At 41.5% G+C, this 23,185-nt stretch overlaps 1 protein-coding gene across 1 annotated transcript in view; it reads right to left on the bottom strand.

The window, feature by feature from the left end:
• tmem132a (transmembrane protein 132A) overlaps positions 1 to 23,185 on the bottom strand; it is a 47,822-nt gene that overhangs the window by 5,242 nt on the left and 19,395 nt on the right. Inside the window, exons 9-10 of the mRNA XM_062435854.1 lie at positions 6,370 to 6,565; positions 6,105 to 6,248 (exon numbers count right to left, since the gene is read on the bottom strand). Coding sequence (XP_062291838.1) covers positions 6,105 to 6,248; positions 6,370 to 6,565 — 340 coding nt within the window. The remainder of the gene's footprint in view (positions 1 to 6,104; positions 6,249 to 6,369; positions 6,566 to 23,185) is intronic.

The following is a 23,185-nucleotide window of genomic DNA, read 5'->3' as shown; positions in this document are numbered from 1 at the left end:
AATCTGTGTCATAGGCACACCATCTGAAAAGTTTTAGCATCTTCTGGATTCCACAATCTTTAACTACTTTCTGCCATATTTTCAGTGTTTGATTAATCCAGGGGTTGTTTATGTTTTCCAATTTAGCTGCCAGTCCTCTATCAGCAATTGTGGCTTCAAGGGGAAAAGTAGTGTTCAAACCAGATTCTAATTCTTTCCACCTGGCCTTGTATTCCCTGCTGCACCAGTGCAGTAAGGGAATAAGTTGTGAGGCATAGTAATAGTTTCTTAAACAAGGAAATGCAATCCCACCGTTCTCCTTTCCTAGTTGTAAAGTGGAAAACCGGATCCGTGGCTTCTTTTCCTACCAGATGAAGCGGGAAATCCATTTATCCCATTCCCTGAACTGATTGTCGTTCACCTCTACTGGTAGAGTCCTAAAAATGTATAATAGGCGGGGGAGGATATTCATTTTGACTGCACTTACCCTTGAATTCAAACTGAGAAAGGGGATGAGGTTCCATCTGTGCAAATCTGATTTTATTTTTGAGGACAGTGGACCATAATTTGCCTGTGATAGTTTTGAGAGATCCTTAGTCAAATTAATGCCTAAATATCTTATTGAATTAGCTTCCAATTTGAGATTGAATTTATCCTGTAAATTTCTTGGGGCACTACAATTTAAAGTCATGACCTGTGTTTTTAAGATGTTAAGTTTGTAGCCTGATAATTTCCCAAAATCCTCCAGTAGTGTCATCAATCCTATAAATGATTTCTCAGGCTCTTCCAAGAACACCAAAACATCATCTGCGAACATCGCTACTCTCTGTTCAGCCCCTGCAATGGTAATACCTTTGACAACTTCACTTTGTCTTATCAATTGGCCCAGAGGTTCGATAAATAAAGCGAAAAGTAGAGGGGAAATCGGACATCCCTGTCTCGTTCCCCTCTCTAAGACAAAGGAGTCAGAGATATCCCCATTAATCTTTATTCGAGCCGTGGGTTTATTATATAGGGAACTTATTGTTCTAATAAATTTGTCTTGAAAGCCAAACTTTCCCATCACTTTATACAGAAATACCCATCGAACCGAATCGAAGGCTTTCTCAGCATCTAATCCCACTATCAATGATTTAGTTTTATCTTTGTTTGTCTGGTCTAGTATGTGTAATGTTCTTCTTATGTTATCCAGAGTTTGTCTCTGCTGGATGAATCCAGTCTGATCTAAGTGGATGAGATCAGGTAAAATTGTTTCTAGTCTGCGAGCCAAAATAGATGTAAAGGATTCTGCCTAAGCTGCCATCGCCTGGTGACCCCCGGTGGTAACAGGAAGTTAACTAAGATTCATTAAAATTACATACTTTGCCCCATCAACTTCATTCAGAACCAGTTGGTGAAGCTACATTATGAAGACTGTGAAGCTACGAGTAATGGCGTCCGTGTGGCGACGCGGTGACCATCAATTCCTCGCCATGAAAATACGTTTGGCTTTTTGATGGCTTTATTGAACTCGTATCATCATGAAAATTGGTACACAGGTCCAGGGTGCCGACCTCAACGTCTCCATTCGCTAATAGGCGATCTCACTTGTGTCGCCCCCTAGTGGAAACAGGAAGTGCCATATTTTACATCATCATTGTGCGATTTCCACAAAACTTCACGTGTAATCACTGTCCCACCCTGAACGCAACCGCTTGTGTTTTGTTACACTCTACTGCCCCCTGGTGGATGAACCATCAACCTCTCATAACTCCTTCATGCTTTGTCCAATTCACTCCAAACTTCACATGACTGATGAGTGGCCGCCCTGAACACACCAGACCACACCAGACCATATGTGTAACAACCTGTGACTGCCTCCTACTGGATGAACGAAACATTGCATTTTTGGCCTCCTTCCAGGTTTTTTCTCACTTTCTGCTTCACGCCACAGCCCCGCCATGCCTCAGGCCCCGCGGTGGCATGGGTGAGCGAGGGCCCGCCATCGCCGCTTGCGGCTTTAATTAGGGACCGAGCCGAAAGGCAAGAGGGCGAGGACTCCAGAGGAGTCCTGCCCTTGCCTGGAGGCAAGGACCCTATTGAATTTGTATTGTTTTTTTTTTATTTTTTTATTTTACCGTCTCTTTGAGCCTTAATTTGACCCCCTAAACCTGCTCCAAAACTCACCAAATTCGGAACGCACATCAGGTCTGGCGAAAAATTCGATGAAATGGAAAAACAAACCCAAAAGTGCCAAAATTGGCTCTCTAGCGCCACCTAGAAACACTAAAACGGCCATTACGCCTGATAGGAATGTCGTAGAAAAATCAAACCAAAACTCAATTGTTTGTCTTATCAAGACCTACAAATCACGCGCTGACACCCCTGACCTAAATCCAACAGGAAGTGCACAATTTGCTGTTACATGTGGGATTTTTGACGATTCTTGGCCTGCTACAAACGCTATCTTGTCCGAGGGCGTTCATCGTGGCGGCTTCAAACTTAAATAGCTGACTGAGCACACCCTGCTGCACAAACTATCTGAACAACTTTTCCATTAATCGTCCGGTTTGGATTTTAGAAGCCCTCAAAGGTCAAGTGCCCAAAAACCCTCGCCAAAACGCTCCCATAGACAATGAATGGGAGGAATGTCTCATGCCACTTTGACCCTAAATTTGACCACCTAAACATGCTCCAGGACAGACCAAATTCAACACGCACATCAGGTCTGGCCATAAATTAGATAAAATAGAAAAATTAACCCCAAAAGTGCCAAAATGGGCTCTCTAGCGCCACCTAGAAACAGTAAAACGGCTCTAGCACCACCTAGAAACAATTAAAAACGGCCACTACGCCTGATAGGAATGTCGTAGAAAGATCAAACCAAAACTCAATTGTTTGTCTTATCAAGACCTACAAATCACACGCTGACACCCCTGACCTAAATCCAACAGGAAGTGCACAGTTTGCCGTTACATGTGGGATTTTCGACGATTTTTCAGGCTTTTCAAAATATATATATTATTCCTGCATACTTTCAGTTACAGACTCCATTCAAACGTCAAAATGTAGCCACAAGTCTCATCTATAGATGTGTGTAATTTGGTCTGGCTATGTTTTATACTTTTTGATCTATGGCCCGACATGTGCACCCTGTTCCTCTCCCATTCAAACTGCACTCATCCTGCTGTCTGTGCATTCTCTGTTCACATGCGCTCCAGTCGTTAACTACCATGGCAACGACTGTGTGTGTGTGTGTGTGTATGCAGCTGGCTCAGCCAGGTTAGTGTGCCATTTATTATTATGTTTCTTCAACCGCCTCTTTGCGCCTTAATTTGACCCCCTAAACCTGCTCCAAAACTCACCAAATGTGGAATGCACATCAGGTCTGGCCATGAGTTCAATAAAATGGAAAAACAAACAACGTCGAACTCTCTAGCGCCACCTAGAAACAGTAAAACGGCCACTACGCCTGATAGGAATGTCGTAGAAAGATCAAACCAAAACTCAATTGTTTGTCTTATCAAGACCTACAAATCACGCGCTGACACCACTGACCTTAATCCAACCGGAAGTGCACAGTTTGCCTTTTAAATGTATGATTTTGGACGATTTTTCAGGCTTTTTCAAAATATATATATTATTCCTGCATACTTTCAGCTATAGACTTCATTCAAACGTCGAAATGTAGCCACAAGTCTCATCTATAGATGTGTGTAATTTGGTCCGGCTATGTTTTACACTTTTTGATCTGCGGACACACATGTGCACCCTGTTCCTCTCCCATTCAATCCCACATCTCCAGTCTGCCAATGCTCTGCAGTCGTTAACTACCATGGCAACGACTGTGTGTTGGCTGAGCCAGGTTCATTTGTGGTCTTAGTGTGCCACCCAGTGGAGAAAACTTTTCATGATACCTGATAAGGAAGTTTTTTGATTCTAGTTCAAGTTTATTGACTGTATTATTATGATTTTAGATATCTGTGCAGTCTGTCAACTATTTCACTGACATTGCTGTCTAAGGCTAGATCAAACACAAATTACATGAGCATGAACTACAAACATATCTACAGGTTTCACTGGAAATAAGTTCCTCTCCTGTTTGACTCATCAAAGTGGCAGTTCATTTCAGTTGCTCAGTCTAAATGTCTACACAGACAGAGAGAGAGATAGTGTGTGTAACGTGTATCTACTTATTGCAGTGTCCAATAAATGCCCGGGTCTGAATGCTTCTAAATGCACCCAACGGAAACCTTTCCGCTTCGCCGTGGCCCGACGTGCGCAAGGGGGCGAGGTCCCGCCCAACGCTGCTCGCAGCTTTAATTACAATTGTCATTTGGACCTAGTGTTGGGAAGACTTAAACTACATGTAGTTAAACTACATAGTTTAACTACAATTTGCTGTAACTTGCTGGTAGTTAAACTACATTCATATTTTGTGCTGCATCAAGTAGTTCAACTACTTTTTGGGTCATTTTTTGTAGTTTAACTACTCAATTTACTCACAAGTACAATTTTGGCCAATAACATGAAATATTTTTTATTAAAAAGACCTATATAAATGTTATTTTACAATTATTGTGTTGAATCATGTCATGACATGCCAACATTGTTGTTCAAGACACACCGATCTAGAATATGTCTACCTCTTTTTGTTTTTTTATTTTTTGTTGACTGATTTACATTTCTGATTTACATGTGGGTATTGGGGTAGGATTTTCATTTTCTCTTTATATTACCCAACATGTCTATGGTGAACCTACAGTATGTTGACCAGCTTTTTTTCTTTAAAAAAATAAAACTGGGTTGAGAGGCATATTTCTGCATGCATGTGAATTTTTGTAGGCTATTATATTTAGTTTCATATACACCAAATGTTGATTTATTTAACGCTGAGTTAAATCAGTATAATGAGTATAAGTAGTTGCTAAAGCAACTTTTTTTAGCTGTAGTTTTACAAACTACTGCCAGGCTGAACTACATGTAGTTTTACAAGCTACGCTTGCAAAGTAGCTTCCCCAACACTGTTTGGACCATATATGTGAACAAAATGACACATTTTAATGTACTTCAAGGCAACGTCTTGCAAACAGTGTGTTGCACGTTATGTGAAGACGTCCTGCCTTCACTTGGCTAACAAGGAGAAGGAAGCGTATTTTGTTGCCGCTCCAAGTCAACCCTCAATTGATGTTTATAATACAAAGCTCTTCCTCAGCTTGGCATAATGCACAGCACAGCTGGCTATGGGACCTGATTTAGTCCCAAAGCAGTTCATATCATGCCCAGGGGCTCTTGAGCAGAAAAAAAAAACTGTGCTTTTTTTCTTCTTCTTTTTTGTCGGGCTTTAAATAATATGACACATAGCTTGACCCATTCTCTTGATATTGATATTTATGGTCACTGTTGGAAACCTAGTATGTCCAAAACAAAATATGGAGTTTCCGCCCAACAGCAGTGTTATCCAATCAAAATAAAATAAAAGTTGTTTGGGGAAATGAGCTTCAGTGCCCATAGTGTTTAGTTAAAATAAATTATTTATATTTTAAGTATTAATCCATTGCAGCACATCTGCAGCAAGTATTTCATTTGATCCTGTTAATAAAATCACCAAAGCACCAGAAAATTGACGTTATGCCACAAATAGATGTGGTTCTGAGACATCTGCCTCTCCTCCCACCTGTGCACTAAAATACCACAAGGACAGTCTAACTAACTTTAGAGACAACATTCCCTCTGTTCACTTGAGGTTGCAATATTAGCATATATATTATATATTAGCATTAGCATAACATAGTGTTTGTTTATTTTTAAATCCATTCCTATTCTTCTTCTCTCCCTCTTCTCATTCTCTTCGTTTCCTTTCTCTCTCTCTCCCTCAAACCCAACCGGTCAAGGCAGATAGCTGCCCACCTAGAGCCTGGTTCTGCCTGAGGTTTCCTTTAAGGTCTCTCAATCAGCAAAACAAAACAAAAAAAATCAGCTAAGGAAGGACTTTGAGATGTTGACAGTTGAATGCTTTCTAGTGGAAAAAGCTAGTAATCAGACCTTGAGACTGTCCTGAAGAAAGGTGATGTCAATCTTCTGAATACCTGTATGTTTGTTGTTGTATTTTTCTTACCCTTTTGGTTAAAAAAAAAAAGAAGTACCTTGACAATGTTCTCATTAGTTGAGTGACACATGACTGCAGAGGTGACATCTGACACCTTCCCATCATGACTTATAGACAGCACAATGACAGGAAGTGACACTGGCTGGTTAGTCAGTATTGCTGTGTTGATGATTGTGTTGCTCTGGGGACAAAGAGAATCAGAAAAAACATAATCAAAATGATGTTTGAATAATAAGATTAGATGACCCTCTAAAGACTTGAAAGATTCTGGGATTTGGGTAGGAATTGAATGAATGACCTACCTCTGTTATGGGAGCAATGCCATAAATCTGTCGATCAGTGAATGAGAAGAAACTCATTGCAGCCCCATGTGGCAATGTAGGGTTACTACTCGCAGAGTACTCCACCCACCAGTTAGCTGACACAGTCATTGCAACACCAAAACTTCGTCTCAGGCCATCAACTGACAGACACACCACTGTTTGGAGGACAGCTGGACTGAAAGGGGAAAGACAGATTCTACTCAAACTACAGTCATCAAAATTGTTATAAATTAGCTAATATGATTGAACATAGACTAACCACTGCCAAAATGTTGTTTTTTTTTAAAGTTATGAAAGCAAATCTGGTCAGTATGTTTTATGGTCTTAAATTCCCTGCCAGGAACTATTTTGATTTTGATTCCAATCTTTTTGTGAGTGAGCAAAACTACCTAATTTGCTACTTTGTTGTATTTTGCCTTTGGGTCGGTTTGGTTTCACCAAAATGTTTCAACAAAAGCAGAGTCGGAGGTGTCACTCTGTTTAATGGTCAGAAATCTGTCAGTAGAGTATCAATCGATATTTATTTATATAGCGCCAAATCACAACAAAAGGCACTTTACACATACAGCAGGTCTAAACCGTACTCTTTAATTTAATTTAAAGAGACCCAACATTCCCACATGAGCAAGCACTTGGCAACATTGGCATTCCCATTTAATGGGAAGAAACCTCAGGCAGAACCAGGCTCAAAGTGGGCGGCCATCTACCTCGGCCGGCTGAGGTTGAGAGGAGGAGGATGGGGGGGTAAAGACGACAGAGAGAAAGGATAGGAGAGAGAAGCACATTAAAAATCAGCATTGAAGTTAGTATGTCCTGCGCGGGAGAATAGCGGTTCCAGGACATGAATCTGTCATCCAGTCATCTACAACCCCTGGTTACCTGTGAGACGAGAAAGCACAGAGAACTCTGGGGAAGAACTTTAAGTTGCATTATGCATTAATAGCATATGAATGGAAATGGAAATGGATGGATAGAGAGAGGGAGGAGGAGAAAGGAGAAAGGAGCTTAGTGCATCATGGGAGTCCCCCGGCAGTCTAAGCCTATAGCAGCATAAATGAGCCTGGCCGGCCCTAACTATAAGCTTTATCAAAAAGGAACGTTTTAAGCCTACTCTATGTAGACAGGGTGTCTGCCCCCCGGACCGAATCTGGTAGATGGTTCCACAGGAGAGGAGCCTGATAACTGAAGGCTCTGCCTCCCATTCTACATACTAGTAACCACAAGTAAGCCTGCATGCATGTTCTAGTAGGTTCATGAGGTACTATGAGCTCTTTCAGATATGATTGAGCCTGACCATTAAGAGCTTTGAAAGTGAGAAGGATATTTAATTCGATTCTAGATTTTACAGGAAGCCAATGCAGTGAAGCAAAAATAGGAGTAATATGATCTCTCTTTCTAGTTTTAATCAGTACGTGTGCAGCTGCATTCTGGACCAGCTGGAGAGTCTTTGAAGACCTGTTAGGGCAGCCTGATAACAACGAATTACAATAATCCAACCTAGAAGTAACAAATGCCTGAAATAGTTTTTCAGTGTTTTTTTGGGACAGGATGTGCCTGAGTTTTGCAATGTTACGAAGATGAAAAAAGGCAGTCCTTGAAATTTGTTTTATGTGGGAATTGAAAGACAAATCCTGATTAAATGCAACTCCTGGGTTTCTTACAGTGGTGCTGGAGACCAAAGTAATGTCATCCAGATTAGTTATATGATTAGATAACGTATTTCTAAGGTGTTTAGGGCCAAGCACAATAACTTCAGTTTTGTCTGAGTTTAATAACAGGAAGTTGCAGGTCATCCAGGCCTTTATGTCCTTAAGGCATGTTTGTAGTTAAGTTAACTGGTTTCTTTCTTCTGGCTTTATTGATAGATATAATTGATTAGTATTGGTCCAAGCACTGAACCCTGAGGAACATTGTGTCTAACTTTTGTTTGCATGGAGGATTTATCATTAAAATGTACAAACTGAAATCGATCTGATAGATAGGACTCAAACCAATTTAATGCAATTCCTTTGATGCCAATTAAATGTTCATGTCTGTGTAACAGGATTTGATGGTCAGTGGTGTTGAAGGCAGCACTAAGATCTAACAGGACGAGGACAGAGAGAAGTCCATTGTCTGATGAAGTTAGGAGGTCATTTATAACTTTTACCAGTTCTGTCTCTGTACTATGATGGGCTCTAAATCCAGACTGAAAATCCTCAAATCAACTATTAAAATGTAGAAAGTCACATAGCTGATTGGCAACTGCTTTCTCAAGGAGGGGAGGTTAGATATAGGTCTATAGTTGGCTAAAACCTCTGAATCAAGTGTAGGCTTCTTAAGAAGTGGTTTAATTACAGCTACCTTAAAGGTACATATCCTGTTACTAAAGACATATTGATCATATCTAATATAGAGGTGCTAATTGAAGGAAAGACTTCCTTAAGCAGCGTAGTTGGAATTGAGTCTAAGAGACAGGATGATGGTTTGGACGAAGTAATCAATCAATCAATCTTTATTTATATAGCGTCAAATTACAACAAAAGTCTTCTCAAGGCACCAGTGACGTGCACAGACATTTTGGGGGGAAGGTGCTCAGTGAAAAATAAGGGCACTTTGTTCAGCATGTGGAACTGCCGGCTGCCTTATTATCGCATGAGATTTTTTTTTAAACAACAAAACATTACAGGCACATGTTGAATGTAATTGCATATTTATTTATGTCAATATGTTAATAAGATACTTGACCTTTCAATTGGACTATAGAATCACTGTTGTCTTATTTCTCTGGAATATACACACATGGAGAGGTTTTTAGCAAGTTAGGCAGCTACAATGATAGATCAGTGTACTGGTTGCAAAATAAGCCCATATTGGGGCATTATTATCACACGCTTTTAATCGTCAAGCTTTTATAGATGATCATGTCAACATGGGCCACATACAGTACACTGTAAAAAAAAAAAAAGGACTTTCAAAAGGGCACTTGCTTAGTCCAGAGGGCAAAGGGCAGGTGCTATAGCACCACCTAGTGTCTATCTGTGCACGCCACTGCAAGGCACTTTACACATACATTAGGTCTAAACCATACTCTTTAAATTTAATTTAATTACATTTAATTTAAAGAGACCCAGCATTCCCACATGAGCAAGCACTTGGCGACAGTGGCAAGGAAAAACTCCCTTTTAACGGGAAGAAACCTCAGGCAGAACCAGGCTGAAAGTGCTCTGCCCGGTGCCAACTCACACCGAGCGAGTAACGGCAGTTGAGCGGAGCTATGGGAGAGAAAAAATGAAGTTGCACTGTTAATATAGTAATTGCGGCAGCCCAATAAAATCCAAACGAGTGCCTTTAGGCTACCGTAATCACTGTAGTAGCAGCACAACTAAAATGCCCGATTTTGTTAACTTGCTCAAATTTAGTTGATTTGGTATTTTTATTTGAGTTTTGTGCTTATACCATGTGTCAGTAGGCTATGTAGCTATATGTCTTTATCTGTCTGTTTTATTCATGTTTGTTGCTGAAATACAATCGGGAGGCTGCACGGGTTGTTTTATTTTGAAAGACAGAAGTTTTATTATGGCGATTCTGTGTCTGACTTCCGGTCTGCTCTATTGATCTTGACACGATTTAACGGCTCCCGTGATCGCAGCAGAGCAGCCGTTCAGCGCCGCTGACAGACCCGGTGGAAATTGGGCTTTAGAGAAGGTATAAGGCAGCAAAGCTTTGGCAGCTAAAATGTGAAATACATTTCAGTCCCTCAAAAAAATGGATGAAACTAAAAACACTTCGAATAGCCAAGGCTACTTTGTAGTAAAAATATTTTGCACGGGCACTGCACTAGTTGAAGTTAATTCTGTAAGGTTGATTAGAGAAAAAGGTTTAAGAGCAGGTTCTAGGTTACATGTGTTTGAGGATAAATCCTTGCCTATCGAAGGTAGGAGGTGATTCATTTTGTCCCTAATAGTTAGAATTTTATAGTTAAAGAAACTCATGGAGTCATCACTACTGAGAATTATCTACACAATCATCATCTACAGTAAACATGGATCAATCGTGTTATGACTCTTTGTCAGTAAAAAAAAAAAAAAAAAAAATCACACATCATATCACACTCTGGGCATTGAAAAGACCAGGACAGCAGTCAAATGGCGCTTTGCCACTACACAGTTTCAGCACGACTCGCCTTGGCTCGCCTCGACTCGGCACGGTTCCTTTTCCATTACAAAAAAGTACCTACTCAACGTGGGCGGGGTCGTCATAGCACGGCTCCGCGAAACTGCTGTGACTTCGTTTTATACGCGACACAAAACACATAAACAATGGAGGACATTGAGGCAGTGGTGTACTTGCTGCTGTATGAGGCTTTCTGTCACACAAAGCAAGAAAATTGAGCCGTATGGCTGTAACTATGGTTGTAACTATGGTTGTAACGCTGCTGCCGGTATTTAAAAATGCCGGGTTTGATTCTTGTGTGGGACGGCTCATGACTCTTCCAGCGACAACTACCAATCAGCGGCCAGCAGTGTGTCGACGTCACATTTTAGTACCGGCTTGGCTCGCTTGGAACCTCACCAGAGCAGGTACTAAAAAAGGACCAGGTACCAGGTACTTTCCCTAGTGGAAACGCAAAAAGAACCGAGGCGAGTCGAGGCGAGTCGTGCTGGAATGGTGTAGTGGAAAAGCGCCAAAATAGAAAGAAAGAACGAAAAAATAATAATAAATTAAAAAAGGCAAGGGGTCAGGCAAAAGGCAGGCTCTTGATATGGGTTATGAACTGTGACCAGGTTTTGACATATTTATTAGGGCCGGGACTTTAACGCGTTAATTAAGATTAATTAATTACACAATAATTACCGCGTTTAAAAAATTGATGCATTTTAATCACACTTATTTTTGCACCGCGGAACGTTTCATGAACGCTGATGAAACCGCTTTGGTTGGCCCCGTGGATGGGAAATTTTCTTTCAAAAAACGAACGGATGGTAGTGTGGATAAGAACATTGTTGTGTGCACGCTATGCAATAAAGAATTTGCATATCACCGCAGCACATCAAGCCTAAAGTATCACCTAAATGCAAAGCATGTAGCAGCTAGCGTGGACGTTAGCCCGACTCCGAGTACAGGGACCCACACCCAACCCACACTCCACCAGTTGACTGGTTTGAGGACGAGGGTAACTAAGTCCACGTCTGAAAAAATAACCAATGCCCTGGCTCACTGGGTTGCACTCGACTGTAGACCACTTGGAGTGGTAGAAGATAAGGGCCTGCAAAAGGTACTACAGATTGCGTCGTCTGACACAACATACGAGCTGCCATGCAGAAAGACAGTGACAAAAAGAGTCCAGCAGCTTTATGACAATGAAAAGGAAGATAAAGAGAATTTATTGTTGGAGAAAGCCGAGTGTGTTGCCCTGACTGGAGATCATTGGACCTCGGTAAGCAATTCAAATTACCTCGGTGTGACGGCACACTTTATTGACATGAAGTGGCGTCTTCACTCATTTGCCTTAACCATCCAGAAGACCACCACTAGGCACTTTGCTGAAAACGTGGCAGAAGATTTTGAGTCTGTAGCAGAAGCCTGGGAAATCACACAAAAAGTCACCACAATCGGAACAGACAGTGCCCGAACCATGATCGCTGCAGTGAGACAGCTCACATTCCAGCACATGCCGTGTGTTGCTCACGTGTTGCAGAGGACCATCACAGTTTGCCTTGCTGACAGCGGGTTCACAGCCACATTGGCAAGATGTCGTAAAATAGTGGGGCATTTTAAACATAGCCCCTCAAACACAGAGGAACTGCACAAGGAGCAAACACAACTAGAACAAGACAAAGAGCCACTGATACAGGATGTTTCCACAAGGTGGAATTCAACACTGTTTATGATCTCTCGTCTGCTGAAGAACCAAGAGGCTGTGAAGGTTACTCTAGCCAAACAGAAGCACAAGCTCACCATGTTAACTACAGCAGAGTGGGACAGACTGCATAGGCTCGAGACCCTCCTTAAACCATGCAGGTAAACACCCACCAACTGTTTTTAAATGTATTGTACTGAATATCACTATGACTATAGTATAAAGTTGCTACTGTTTTTAATCTACTATTAATTGGCACAATAATTAATCACTTTCCTAAACTATCCTCTGCAGATATGTGACTGGGCTCCTTGGGGGTGAGACTTATGTCTCGTGCTCTGTTGTGTTACCTGCTCTCAGCCACCTGACCCACACCATGAAGGTCTCAGATGACGACCCGGCCTATGTGGTGAGGTTCAAGGGTGCCTTTAAAAAGGACCTGTCTGAACGCCAAGATACACTCAACCATGGATGGCTCAGGGTGGCTACAGCACTCGACCAACGCTTTAAGGTAACATGTGTAATGGTCTTCTTTGTTTTTCTTTTCTCTTGCTTTTTGACCCCCTTTCCCCTGCCCCCCCTCTTCTTCCCTCCCCCCTCTTTCTTTTTATGGGAACAATGTATGAAAATGAATTTCACCCATCGTTCTACTCTGTAAATCTGTCATGTGACAATAAACCTGATTCTGATTCTAAGGACCTAAAGTGTCTACCAAGAGGAGAGCGAGGAGGGGTGTGGACCAGCATTGAGGCACTGCTGCGAAAAGAACCAGACAGAGCCACTCCAGAACCCACAGAGGAGCCAGCAAGGAAGAGGAGCATCCTGCTGTTTAATTCAGACTCTGAATCAGAGGATGAAGAGGGGCCCAACGGGGCTCTGGCCCGCTACAGGGCAGAGCCCACCATCAGTGAGACAGACTGCCCACTGCAGTGGTGGTCCACTCATGAGGGAGCCCATCCACAGCTTTCTGCCCTGGCCCGCAAGTATCTGGGCAGCCCTGCCACTTCTGTCCCTTGCGAAAGACTTTTCTCACTGGCAGGTAACATAGTTCAAAAGAAAAGGGCAGCCTTGAGCTCTGAAAATGTGAACAGGCTAGTTTGTCTCAGCAACTGGCTGAAAGAGAAGTAGAAGAAGTAGTCATAGAGGTATCCTGAGGCCAATGGGCTTGTTGTTACTGAAATGTTGATCAAACAGTGGCCTAAGCAACAATTTTATTTTTCATCAGGATATTGGAAGAATAGAAGGGATTGAGGTCAATTACTGGCACTTTTTTTTATTTTATTTTAAATGGAGCACTTTATGTTGAACTATGTATTATGTTGTTAGTGCAACTGGCACTTTATGTTGAACTATGTATTATGTTGTTGGTGCAACTGGCACTTTATGTTAAACTCTTTATTGTTTTGGCCAAGGTTATTGAGAGAGTTGGACTGAAATTAATTTTATTTTTTTTAAACCAGCTGTTGGTAAATCAACAAAGTCTGTTATGGCCTCTGAAGAACAGAAAGATGTTTTCTAATAGTCAGGGTTTCCAATGTTCTGAATGTACTTGAAAGTATTGTGTTTTACTTAAAAGTAATTATTATAAAAGTAAAGTATTATAGTTTACAGAAGGTCTACCTACCTAATGTCAAAAATTGCACTGGTCTGTTGGACGTGAACAAAAATAAACTATTTTTGTTGCTTAAGCTTATGTATTCAGTCATTATTCAATGGTATACTAAAAATCCATGTGAAAAAAATTACTTCTCACTGTTCTCAGGTCAAATATTTATGTGATTAAAATGTGATTAATTTCGATTAATTAATTACAAAGCCTCTAATTAATTAGATTAATTTTTTTAATTGAGTCCCGGCCCTAATATTTATCCTTCAAACCACGTACTGTATACCTAATTTTTTCTAAAGCTAATCCCAACATCACCTCTCTAAGCCAATGAACATAGGCAGGAGGGTTCTTCTTCTTCCAGTTCAACAATATCAGATGGCGGGCATACAATGATGCATAAGCGATTGCATTTCTGTGCGTGTGGGACAACTTCAGTTCGTCCCTAACTACACCAAAGATAGCTATTAAAGGATCAGGCTGCAGTGTTTTGCCAGGTATCGCTGAGAGGGATTGGAAGATTGAAGACCAGAAACCATGTAAAGACGGACATGACCAAAACATGTGTCCCAAAGAAACAGGAGAATATTGACACCTACAACAGTTTGGTACAACATTAGGGTATAATGTAGACAATCTATCATTAGAATAATGCAACCTGTGGACAACCTTAAATTGGATCAAGCCATGTCTGATACAGAGAGAGGATGTGTGTATAAGCTGTATGGCATTGTCCCAGGTGTCTTCTGGTATATCTTCTCCAACTTCTCCTTCCCATGCTGCCTTGGTTATGTCCCATGTACGAGGACAGCTATTTAGAATTAATGCATATATTTTTGATATTGCTCCTTTATTACGTGGATTTACATTAAGGACTGAATGCAATAAGTCTTTATAGGGTGGATATGGATACCCTGGGAAGTATATAGAGACAAAACTCTTCACACAAAAAGTTAAATGATGCAAAGCTATCATCGGTAAAGAGATATTGAAAGTAGTCCAAGCCACTTCTATGCCAAACTGCAAATGCCTGATGCATTTGAGATGGTGCAAAAAGATGATTAAACATTATTGGAGAGAAGCTAGATATATTTGTCTAAAATAGACCTGTAGTTATATTGAAAAATAGCCTTAATTGAACCTGCCATTTTTTATGATTTGTTTCGCCCCTGGATATACTCTTAATTCTGCCATCTGATCTAATAGCGACTGCCAGCGGTTCAATCGCAATGTCAAACAAGAAGCCCTTCTTGTTCAACATTGCTATTGACAGAAATAGATGACAGACAGCAACCCTGTCTTGTACCTCTGTGAAGTGGAAAGTATTCTGAAATCAAGCCATTTGTTCTGACCGCAGCCATAGGCGTTGAATACAGAAAAAGGGCCCCAGTCCAAATTTTTGTAAAGTTGTGAAAAAATAGGTCCATTCAATTCTATCAAACGCCTTTTCGGCATCAAGGCTTAGAATAACTTCAGGTTGTACTATAGAATGGGGGGAAAAATAACACATTAAATAACCTTCTCACATTAAAAAATGATTGCCGACTTCCGGTCGGAACACCGTCATGATGGCCGCATAGCGAGGGAGCTCCCGGCTGAACCAGAGCAATTAGAGAAATACCCCCATTTAAACCAAACAAATAATTCAAAAAACGCAGAGAAAGGGGTTAAAAAGCGATATCACCACTTTGAGCAGTAAACGTCGTCTGAAGACAAGTGGGAGAGACAGACGGAGCGCAGCAACAATTAGCAGCTAACAGGTGTGAGCTAGCAAACAACGCGGTGCAGTCCGGAGAAATGGCCGACTTGGAACTGATTCTGCAAGAACTAAGAGGATTTCGCCAAGAAAACAAAGGACAACTAGAGACAATAAGAGAGGAAATTATAAAGGCGACTACCAGACTGGACGAGGCGGAAGGACGAATTGAGAAAGCAGAAGAGAGGATCCAAAACACAGAAGACGTCATCACGGCCATGCTAAAGCTACACACCAAGCTGGAGGACAAGCTGCTGGACCTGGAAAGCCGCTCCAGGCGTGAGAACATAAGGATTTATGGGGTACCGGAGGGGTCCGAGAAGGAATCAACCACGATGGTTTCATTTGTGGAAAATTTACTCCGCGAAGGTCTCGAGCTAACGCACGACATGCCCGACCTGCAGATTGAAAGAGCTCACCGGTCGCTGGGACCGCAGCCGCCGGGGGACGCGCCGCCACGCTCCATCGTAATCAAGTGTTCAAGTTTTAAAACAAAAGAGACAATACTCCGCAAGGCATGGCAGAAGAAGGGGTTCACCTGGCAAGAAAACCGCATAAACCTGGATCACGACTATCCACCTCTAATACTCAAGAAGAGAAGAGAATACACAGAGATCCGCAAAATACTGAAGGAAAACAGAGTTCAGTTCCAGACCCTCTTCCCTGCCAGGCTGCGCGTGAGACACGAGGACGGAACCAGAACCTACGAGACGGTAGAGGAGGCGTCAGAAGACCTGCTGAGAAGAGGCTACGCTGTGACAACCACCACCGCACCTCCGTTGACGCTCATGGAGCAGGTGCAGCGGCTCTCCTGGACGAGAGTGGACAGACGAGCAAAGAGGGGACCAGCCGACCGGGACCAGAGCTACAAGGAGAAGCTCCGAGCCTTCAGGAGAACATCACCGACCCCCTCCGGGACTGGAAGGATTTAACCCACGCCAGAGGACGGCGGACTAAAAGGCGAATTTTTTTTTATAATGTGCTGACTATAATAAGTGGTTAAAATACACTATTGGTTCACTCGGGGCCAATTTCTTCACTTTGGACTTTTTTTTCTTTCTCTTTTTTTCCGACATGCGGCTGTTGCAGGTAAGGGCCTCTTCCTCCGGACTGAGGAGGGAGACTGTTTCCTTCGAGCCACCTCGGGAGGCTCAACAGGGTCGGACTATCAGACCCCTACATAGGGAGTCACACGGACAAATTGTGTTCAGTTTGATGCTGTTTAGCGTGTTAGTTGTTTATTCCCTGCTGGTTCTTGCAGGGAGGGGGAAGCGCACCGGGTTTTTTGAGTGGGAGGGAGGGGGAAATCACATAGATGCAAAACAGGTCTTTAAAAATAGCGTCATTTAATATAAATGGAGTACTCAATCCAGTTAAAAGGTGGAAAATTTTATCAAAATTGAAGAAAGATAAAATCCAAATAGCTCTCTTACAGGAGACACACCTCGACGACTCCGAACATGCTAAATTGAATAAATCAGGATTTAAACATGTTTACTTTTCTTCACATGTATCGGGGAGACGTAGAGGAGTGGCGATTTTGATATCCAGTGCGGTAAATTATGAGCACATAACAGAACATAAGGATAGGGAAGGCAGATTTGTTATGGTCACGGGGAAGATAGAAGGTACTGTGATAAGTCTCCTTAACGTGTATGTGCCGCCGGGCAGTGACTGGTCCTTCTATAAACATATGGTTGATTTAATGACAACAAAGAGTCAAGGGATTTTAATATGTGGCGGAGATTTTAACATCCGATTAAATCCCAGAATTGACTCATCTAACGGGAAATCTGACGCAAGAAACATCAGCAATAGATTAAACACTTGGATGCGTGAAGTGGGGATTGTGGACGTATGGAGAGAGATAAACCCGACGAGCCGAGACTACTCACATTACTCGTACGCTCACAATGTTTACTCACGCATCGACTACTTTTTTATGCTTAAAGGAGATCTTTTCAGGGTGGGCAACTGTGAAATAGGACCTAGTACTATTTCAGATCACGGTCCCATCTATATGTCAATCCATCTGAATAATAATAAGAAATCCACTCTCTGGAGACTGAACTCAAGCATTCTGAATAACCCAGTTATTAAAGATAAATTGAAAAGCGAAATTAAATTGTATTTGGAAAACAACGATAATGAAGAAGTGAACCCACCTATTCTCTGGGACGCATTAAAAGCAGTATTGAGGGGCAAAATAATAGCCATCTCCTCATATGAGAAGAAAATTAGGGAGCAAAAACTCAAAAAATTAGAAGAGGACTTGAAGAGACTACAGAAAGAACATGCAAAGTCTCACAAAGATGACGACAAATGTAAGATTAAAGAATTAAAAAAAGAAATGGATGAAATAAATACCCAGGAAATTCAGAAAAAGCTTCTTTTTACAAAGCAACAATACTATGAGACAGGTGGGAAATCACTGAAACTTCTATCGTATAGGTTAAGAAAACAACAAGCGGATAGAACTATATATAAAATAAGAAACTCTGAAACGAAAGTAATAGAAACAAGCCCGGAGAAAATACAACAATGCTTCCAAAAGTACTATAGAATATTATATACACAACCACAGATGAGCAACGACAACCAGATTGATGCCTTTCTGGCCCAGGTAAATCTTCCAAAGGTCACTGATGAACAAAATGGGAAATTAATATCCAAAATAACAAAGGAAGAAATTCAAACAGCAATTAGGAAAATGAAAGGGGGGACGTCTCCAGGGACAGATGGTTTTTCCACAGAATGGTACAAAACAATGCAAGATCAACTAACTCCAACATTATTAAAGACATTTAACTGGGTTTTGGAGAACAAAAATATCCCCCCCTCATGGAGGGAGGCAATGATTTCGATCATACCTAAGGAGGGGAAAGATAAATTGGAGTGTGGAAATTACCGTCCTGTAAGTCTTTTAAATAATGACTATAAATTATTCACCTCCATATTATCCAAACGAATAGAGTTGTTATTACCATTATTAATACACAAGGACCAGACTGGCTTTGTCAGACAAAGACAGACCCAAGATAACATCAGGAAAACACTGCACGTTATGAGACAAGTCACACATCAAAAACTGGAAACACTGATATTAAGTTTGGACGCTGAGAAAGCATTTGACTCAGTGAGGTGGGCATTCTTATATAAAGTACTTTCAAAATTTGGCTTCCATACAACTATAATTGACACGTTTGCAGCACTATATAACAAACCAACAGCTAGAATCAAAATCAATGGAAACTTAACCAATTCATTCACTTTAGAAAGAGGGACGAGGCAAGGGTGTTGTGCGTCGCCGCTCCTCTTCGCCTTGTTTATAGAACCCATGAGCCAACTAATTAGGCAGAGGAATGATATAAAGGGGGTAACAATGACATCTGGGGAACAAAAACTGGCCCTATTCGCCGACGATTTATTGATAAGTATAGCACAACCTACTCAGACACTACCAAAACTGATGAAATTGTTAGAGGAATTTGGTTTAGTTTCTGGTTATAAAATTAATATTAATAAAACCCAAGCATTAACATTTAATTATGACCCTCCACCTTCAATTAGGACCATGTACAATTGGAAATGGGATGCCGAGTCCATTAAATATTTGGGTGTCTCATTACCTAGGGACTTCACAAGACTGTATAACTTCAATTATGGCCCACTAAATTCAAAGATAAAAACCGATATACAAAGATGGAACGTTATTCCCTTTTTAAGTTTAAGCTCCCGGATAGAGTCAATCAGGATGAATATTCTTCCACGGATGTTGTACCTTTTTCAATGTTTACCAATTAAAATACCATCTAAACAGTTCTTAGAGTGGGACAGAGTAATAGCGAGGTATCTGTGGCAAGGGAAAAGGGCCAGAATCAAATTTAAAACATTGCAATTAAGAAAAGAAAAAGGGGGAATGGGCCTTGCCTGTTTACAGGATTACTACCATGCAGCTCAGTTGAGGCCTTTAGTTTGCCTGTGCTCGCCTATGTATGATGCAGCATGGAAGGAAATTGAAGGAACGATGATAAAGGGAATTCCAATAACAGCTTTATTAAGTGACAATAAATTACAAGAAGAACAGGAGATCCCAGACGACTCTATAACAAGTAGCCTCCTGAAGTCCTGGCAGGAAATAGTCAAAATTTGCAGATTAAAAGACACATCTAAGATTATGAGGTGGTGTGCCTATGACTCGGACTTTACGCCAAATAAAACCGACGGCAGATTTAAGACATGGATCACAAAAGGCTTAACTACCTATTATTCGTTTGTCCACAAGGCGACATTTCAGAGTTTTGAGGCCCTACAGAAGGATCATGGTCTAGGGAGAGACGAGTTTTTTAGGTACCTGCAAGTGAGAGATTATTATAACAAAAATATTAAAGAGGCGTTAAGAAAAGACGAATCAGGGTTCATGGAGGTATTCTTATCATTAACTAAGTCCAGATCTTGCAACAAAATTATCTCCAAATTATATAACGTCATACAACTAGCCAAACAAGAGAATACAGAATACATAAAGAGGAAATGGGAAAAGGAAATAAGGATAATTATTACACAGGAGAGTTGGGAGAAAATATGTCAACTACAATGGATCTCAACCGGGTCAAACACCTGGCGGGAGTTCTGTTGGAAAAGTATAACAAGATTTTTTATCACACCCATCCAGAAGCGTCATCAGGGTAGCGGGGATGCTTGTTGGAGACTCTGTGGGTCTAATGGAGCCAACCACTTCCATATCTTTTGGGACTGTCAAGTAATACAATCTTACTGGGAAGAGATCCACAAACATATTAAAAATATATTTAATGTGAACATTCCATTAAAATGTGAAACTATGTTTTTGGGCAATATAATGTTTGAAACATGGAGCATAAAAGACAAAAAACTGCTGACCATATTGTTGGCAGCAAGTAAGAAATGTGTCACTAGGAAATGGTTAAGAGTGGAACCTCCCACCATCGACGAATGGATTGAAATTGTTTATGAGATTTATGTTATGGAGAAGATTTCTTTTTCCCTCAAGGTTGAGAAAGACATTTTTTATAGGATCTGGACCAAATGGACTGAGTATGTAAAACCAATCAGATCTGATTTTATCTGATTATACTTGTGCTTTGTGTGAACCTACCCTCTTCTATTTATTTTTTATTTTTTTTATTTTTTATTTTTTTGTGAATGGAGTATAGATTACATGTAGGGGTGCGCTCCCCGGTTTTGTTGTTTTTGTGTTATTGCTTCCACCTGGTTTGGGTCCGTGGGAGAAAGATCCAGAAGGGCAGAAGGTACAACATCATTGTATCCTTGACAATCTGAGTAAATGTATGTGTGAAGTGATGTATGTGATGGATGTCTGCCTTTCTGAATAAAAAGAGAATTTCAAAAAAAAAAAAAAAAAAATGATTGCCATCCAGGAATAAAGCCTGTTTGGTCCTCATTAACAATGGTGGGAATAATAGGGTCTAATCGCTGTGCAAGGGCTTTAGTTAACATTTTATAGTCGTAGAACAGAAGACTGATTGGCCTTTATGAGCTACACTGTACAGGATCCTTATCTTTTTTTAGTAATTCTGAAATCGTGGCCTGGGTAAGCGTTTGCCGTAATTTCCATTGGCCAATGATTCATCATAGACTGATTTTAGGATAGGTGTGAGTTTCGAAGAGAATTCCCTGTAAAACTTAATGGGGAATCCGTCCGGACCTGGCGCCATTCCCGTTCAAGACAACTTGATGGCTTTCGCTATTTCCCCAGGCAACAATGGCTGCTCTAGAGATGACTGAGCATCTGAAGAAAGTTTTGGGATATCCAGGGAATCGAGAAACGAGTAGATTTCCGACGACCTAATATCTACCTCCGATTGATTTAGGGTAGAATAGTATTGTTTAAATTCCTGGGATCATTTGCTCAGCTGACTGCTGTCTAAGTTGAAATGCAAGGAGCCTCCTCGCTTTATCTCCGTGTTCATAATAGACCTGTCTGGATTTTAAAATATTTCTTCCGCTTTCCATGTCATAAGTGTATTGAATTTGGTTTGCAACAGTCATTTTTCCTTTAAAAAATCTGGCATAGGCAAAAGGGCACTGCGTCTGTCAATACCTGCAATTTTGTCAGCCAGCTCTTTAAGTTGTTTGGAACGCTCTTTGTTATTATGTGCCACATAGGAGATAACCTGTCCCCTAATGTAGGCTTTCATAGACTCCGACAAGACACCCCTTGACACATCCTGTGTCAGGATCCCTGTGTTTTCCTTTTTGTTCCCTCTTTTGCTCCCCTTTTGTGGGAGTATGTTTTTTATTTAGTTTTCCTGGTCCCCATTGGAGATGGCCTCGAGCTGGGCGGAGTCGGAGTTCTCCTCAGCATCTGCACACCTGCCTTCTATCAGCAATCAAGCCTTTACCACCACTCACAGTATTTAAGGACCGGTCTTGCACTCCATTCCTTGCCAGATCATCAGTTTACCCATGTGGCATTGTGCCTTGGCTCCTTCTTATTCTAGAAGTTTTTTTGCTGTTGCCTTCGGTTTGCTTACCTTTGTCTCTCTGTGTGCAGAATCCCGGTCTTCAGCCACCATCCTGCCTCACTCCTAGTTCCCTGAACTCCGCTCCGCCCCAGGTTCTCCAGCACATCTCCCCTGCTCTCAGTTGCCTCTCCAGACCCCGCTGAACCTCAGCTCAGAACCACTACTGGACTATATTCCATTCATCTACGTGGCTTCCTCCGCTCTGGATTCCCTCTGCTTTGACCTCTGTGCCCAAAAATAACTATGTGAACTATTTGAGTCATTTTTGGGTCTAAATTCTGCCTAAACCCTGGCAGCAGAGGTAAACTGGACCGAGGAAGCCCTCATGGCTGCATTCCCAAAGGGTTTAAGTGACCAATTAAAAGATGAATTAGTATCTCGTGATATATCTAATAACTTGACTTCCTTGATCGCCTTGTCTAATAGGATTGACAACCGTCTACGCTCCAGGAAACGAGAAAAATAATTCAGCCCAAACTCCCAGACCACCCACACTGCCACCTCCCTTTGAGCTTCCATCTACCAGCCCTCCTCAGAAAAACCCGAAGGATGAACCCATGCAGCTCGGGCAAGCCTATCTGACCCCAGAGGAGAGACTGAGGCGACAGCAGGCTGGTGAGTGCATGTATTGTGGAAAGAAGGGACATTTCATTGCCACTTGTCCTATTCGGTCAAAAGGGGCAGCCCATCAGTAAGCTTGGGGGTACTGATGGGTCAAGCCGCAACTCCCCCAGATAACAAAGTCACGTTTTCAACTCTCTGCTTCTCTTAACTGCTAAGCTGTTACTCTACCTCTCCTTGCTCTGGTGGATTCGGGGGCTGAAGAAATTGTTTTAGACCAGGCCTTAGCAGAGCAGGCTAGTGTACTGCTGGAACCCCTGTATGAACCTCTGAAATCGGTGGCAGTGGATGGGCGTCTGTTGGCTAAGGTAACACAGAGTTTCTTACACTCATTCTCTCAGGAAACCAACGGGAAACTATGCAATTCCATGTTCTGTCTGCACCTACTACTCCTCATCCTTGGGCACCCTTGGCTGATTAAACACAATCCCTATATAGACTGG

Source organism: Scomber scombrus, chromosome 2, assembly GCF_963691925.1.
Source record: "Scomber scombrus chromosome 2, fScoSco1.1, whole genome shotgun sequence".
NCBI classification, from domain to species: Eukaryota; Metazoa; Chordata; class Actinopteri; order Scombriformes; family Scombridae; genus Scomber; species Scomber scombrus.
Note: the sequence above shows the minus strand (reverse complement) of the source record. Positions and strands in the feature narration are given on the sequence as shown.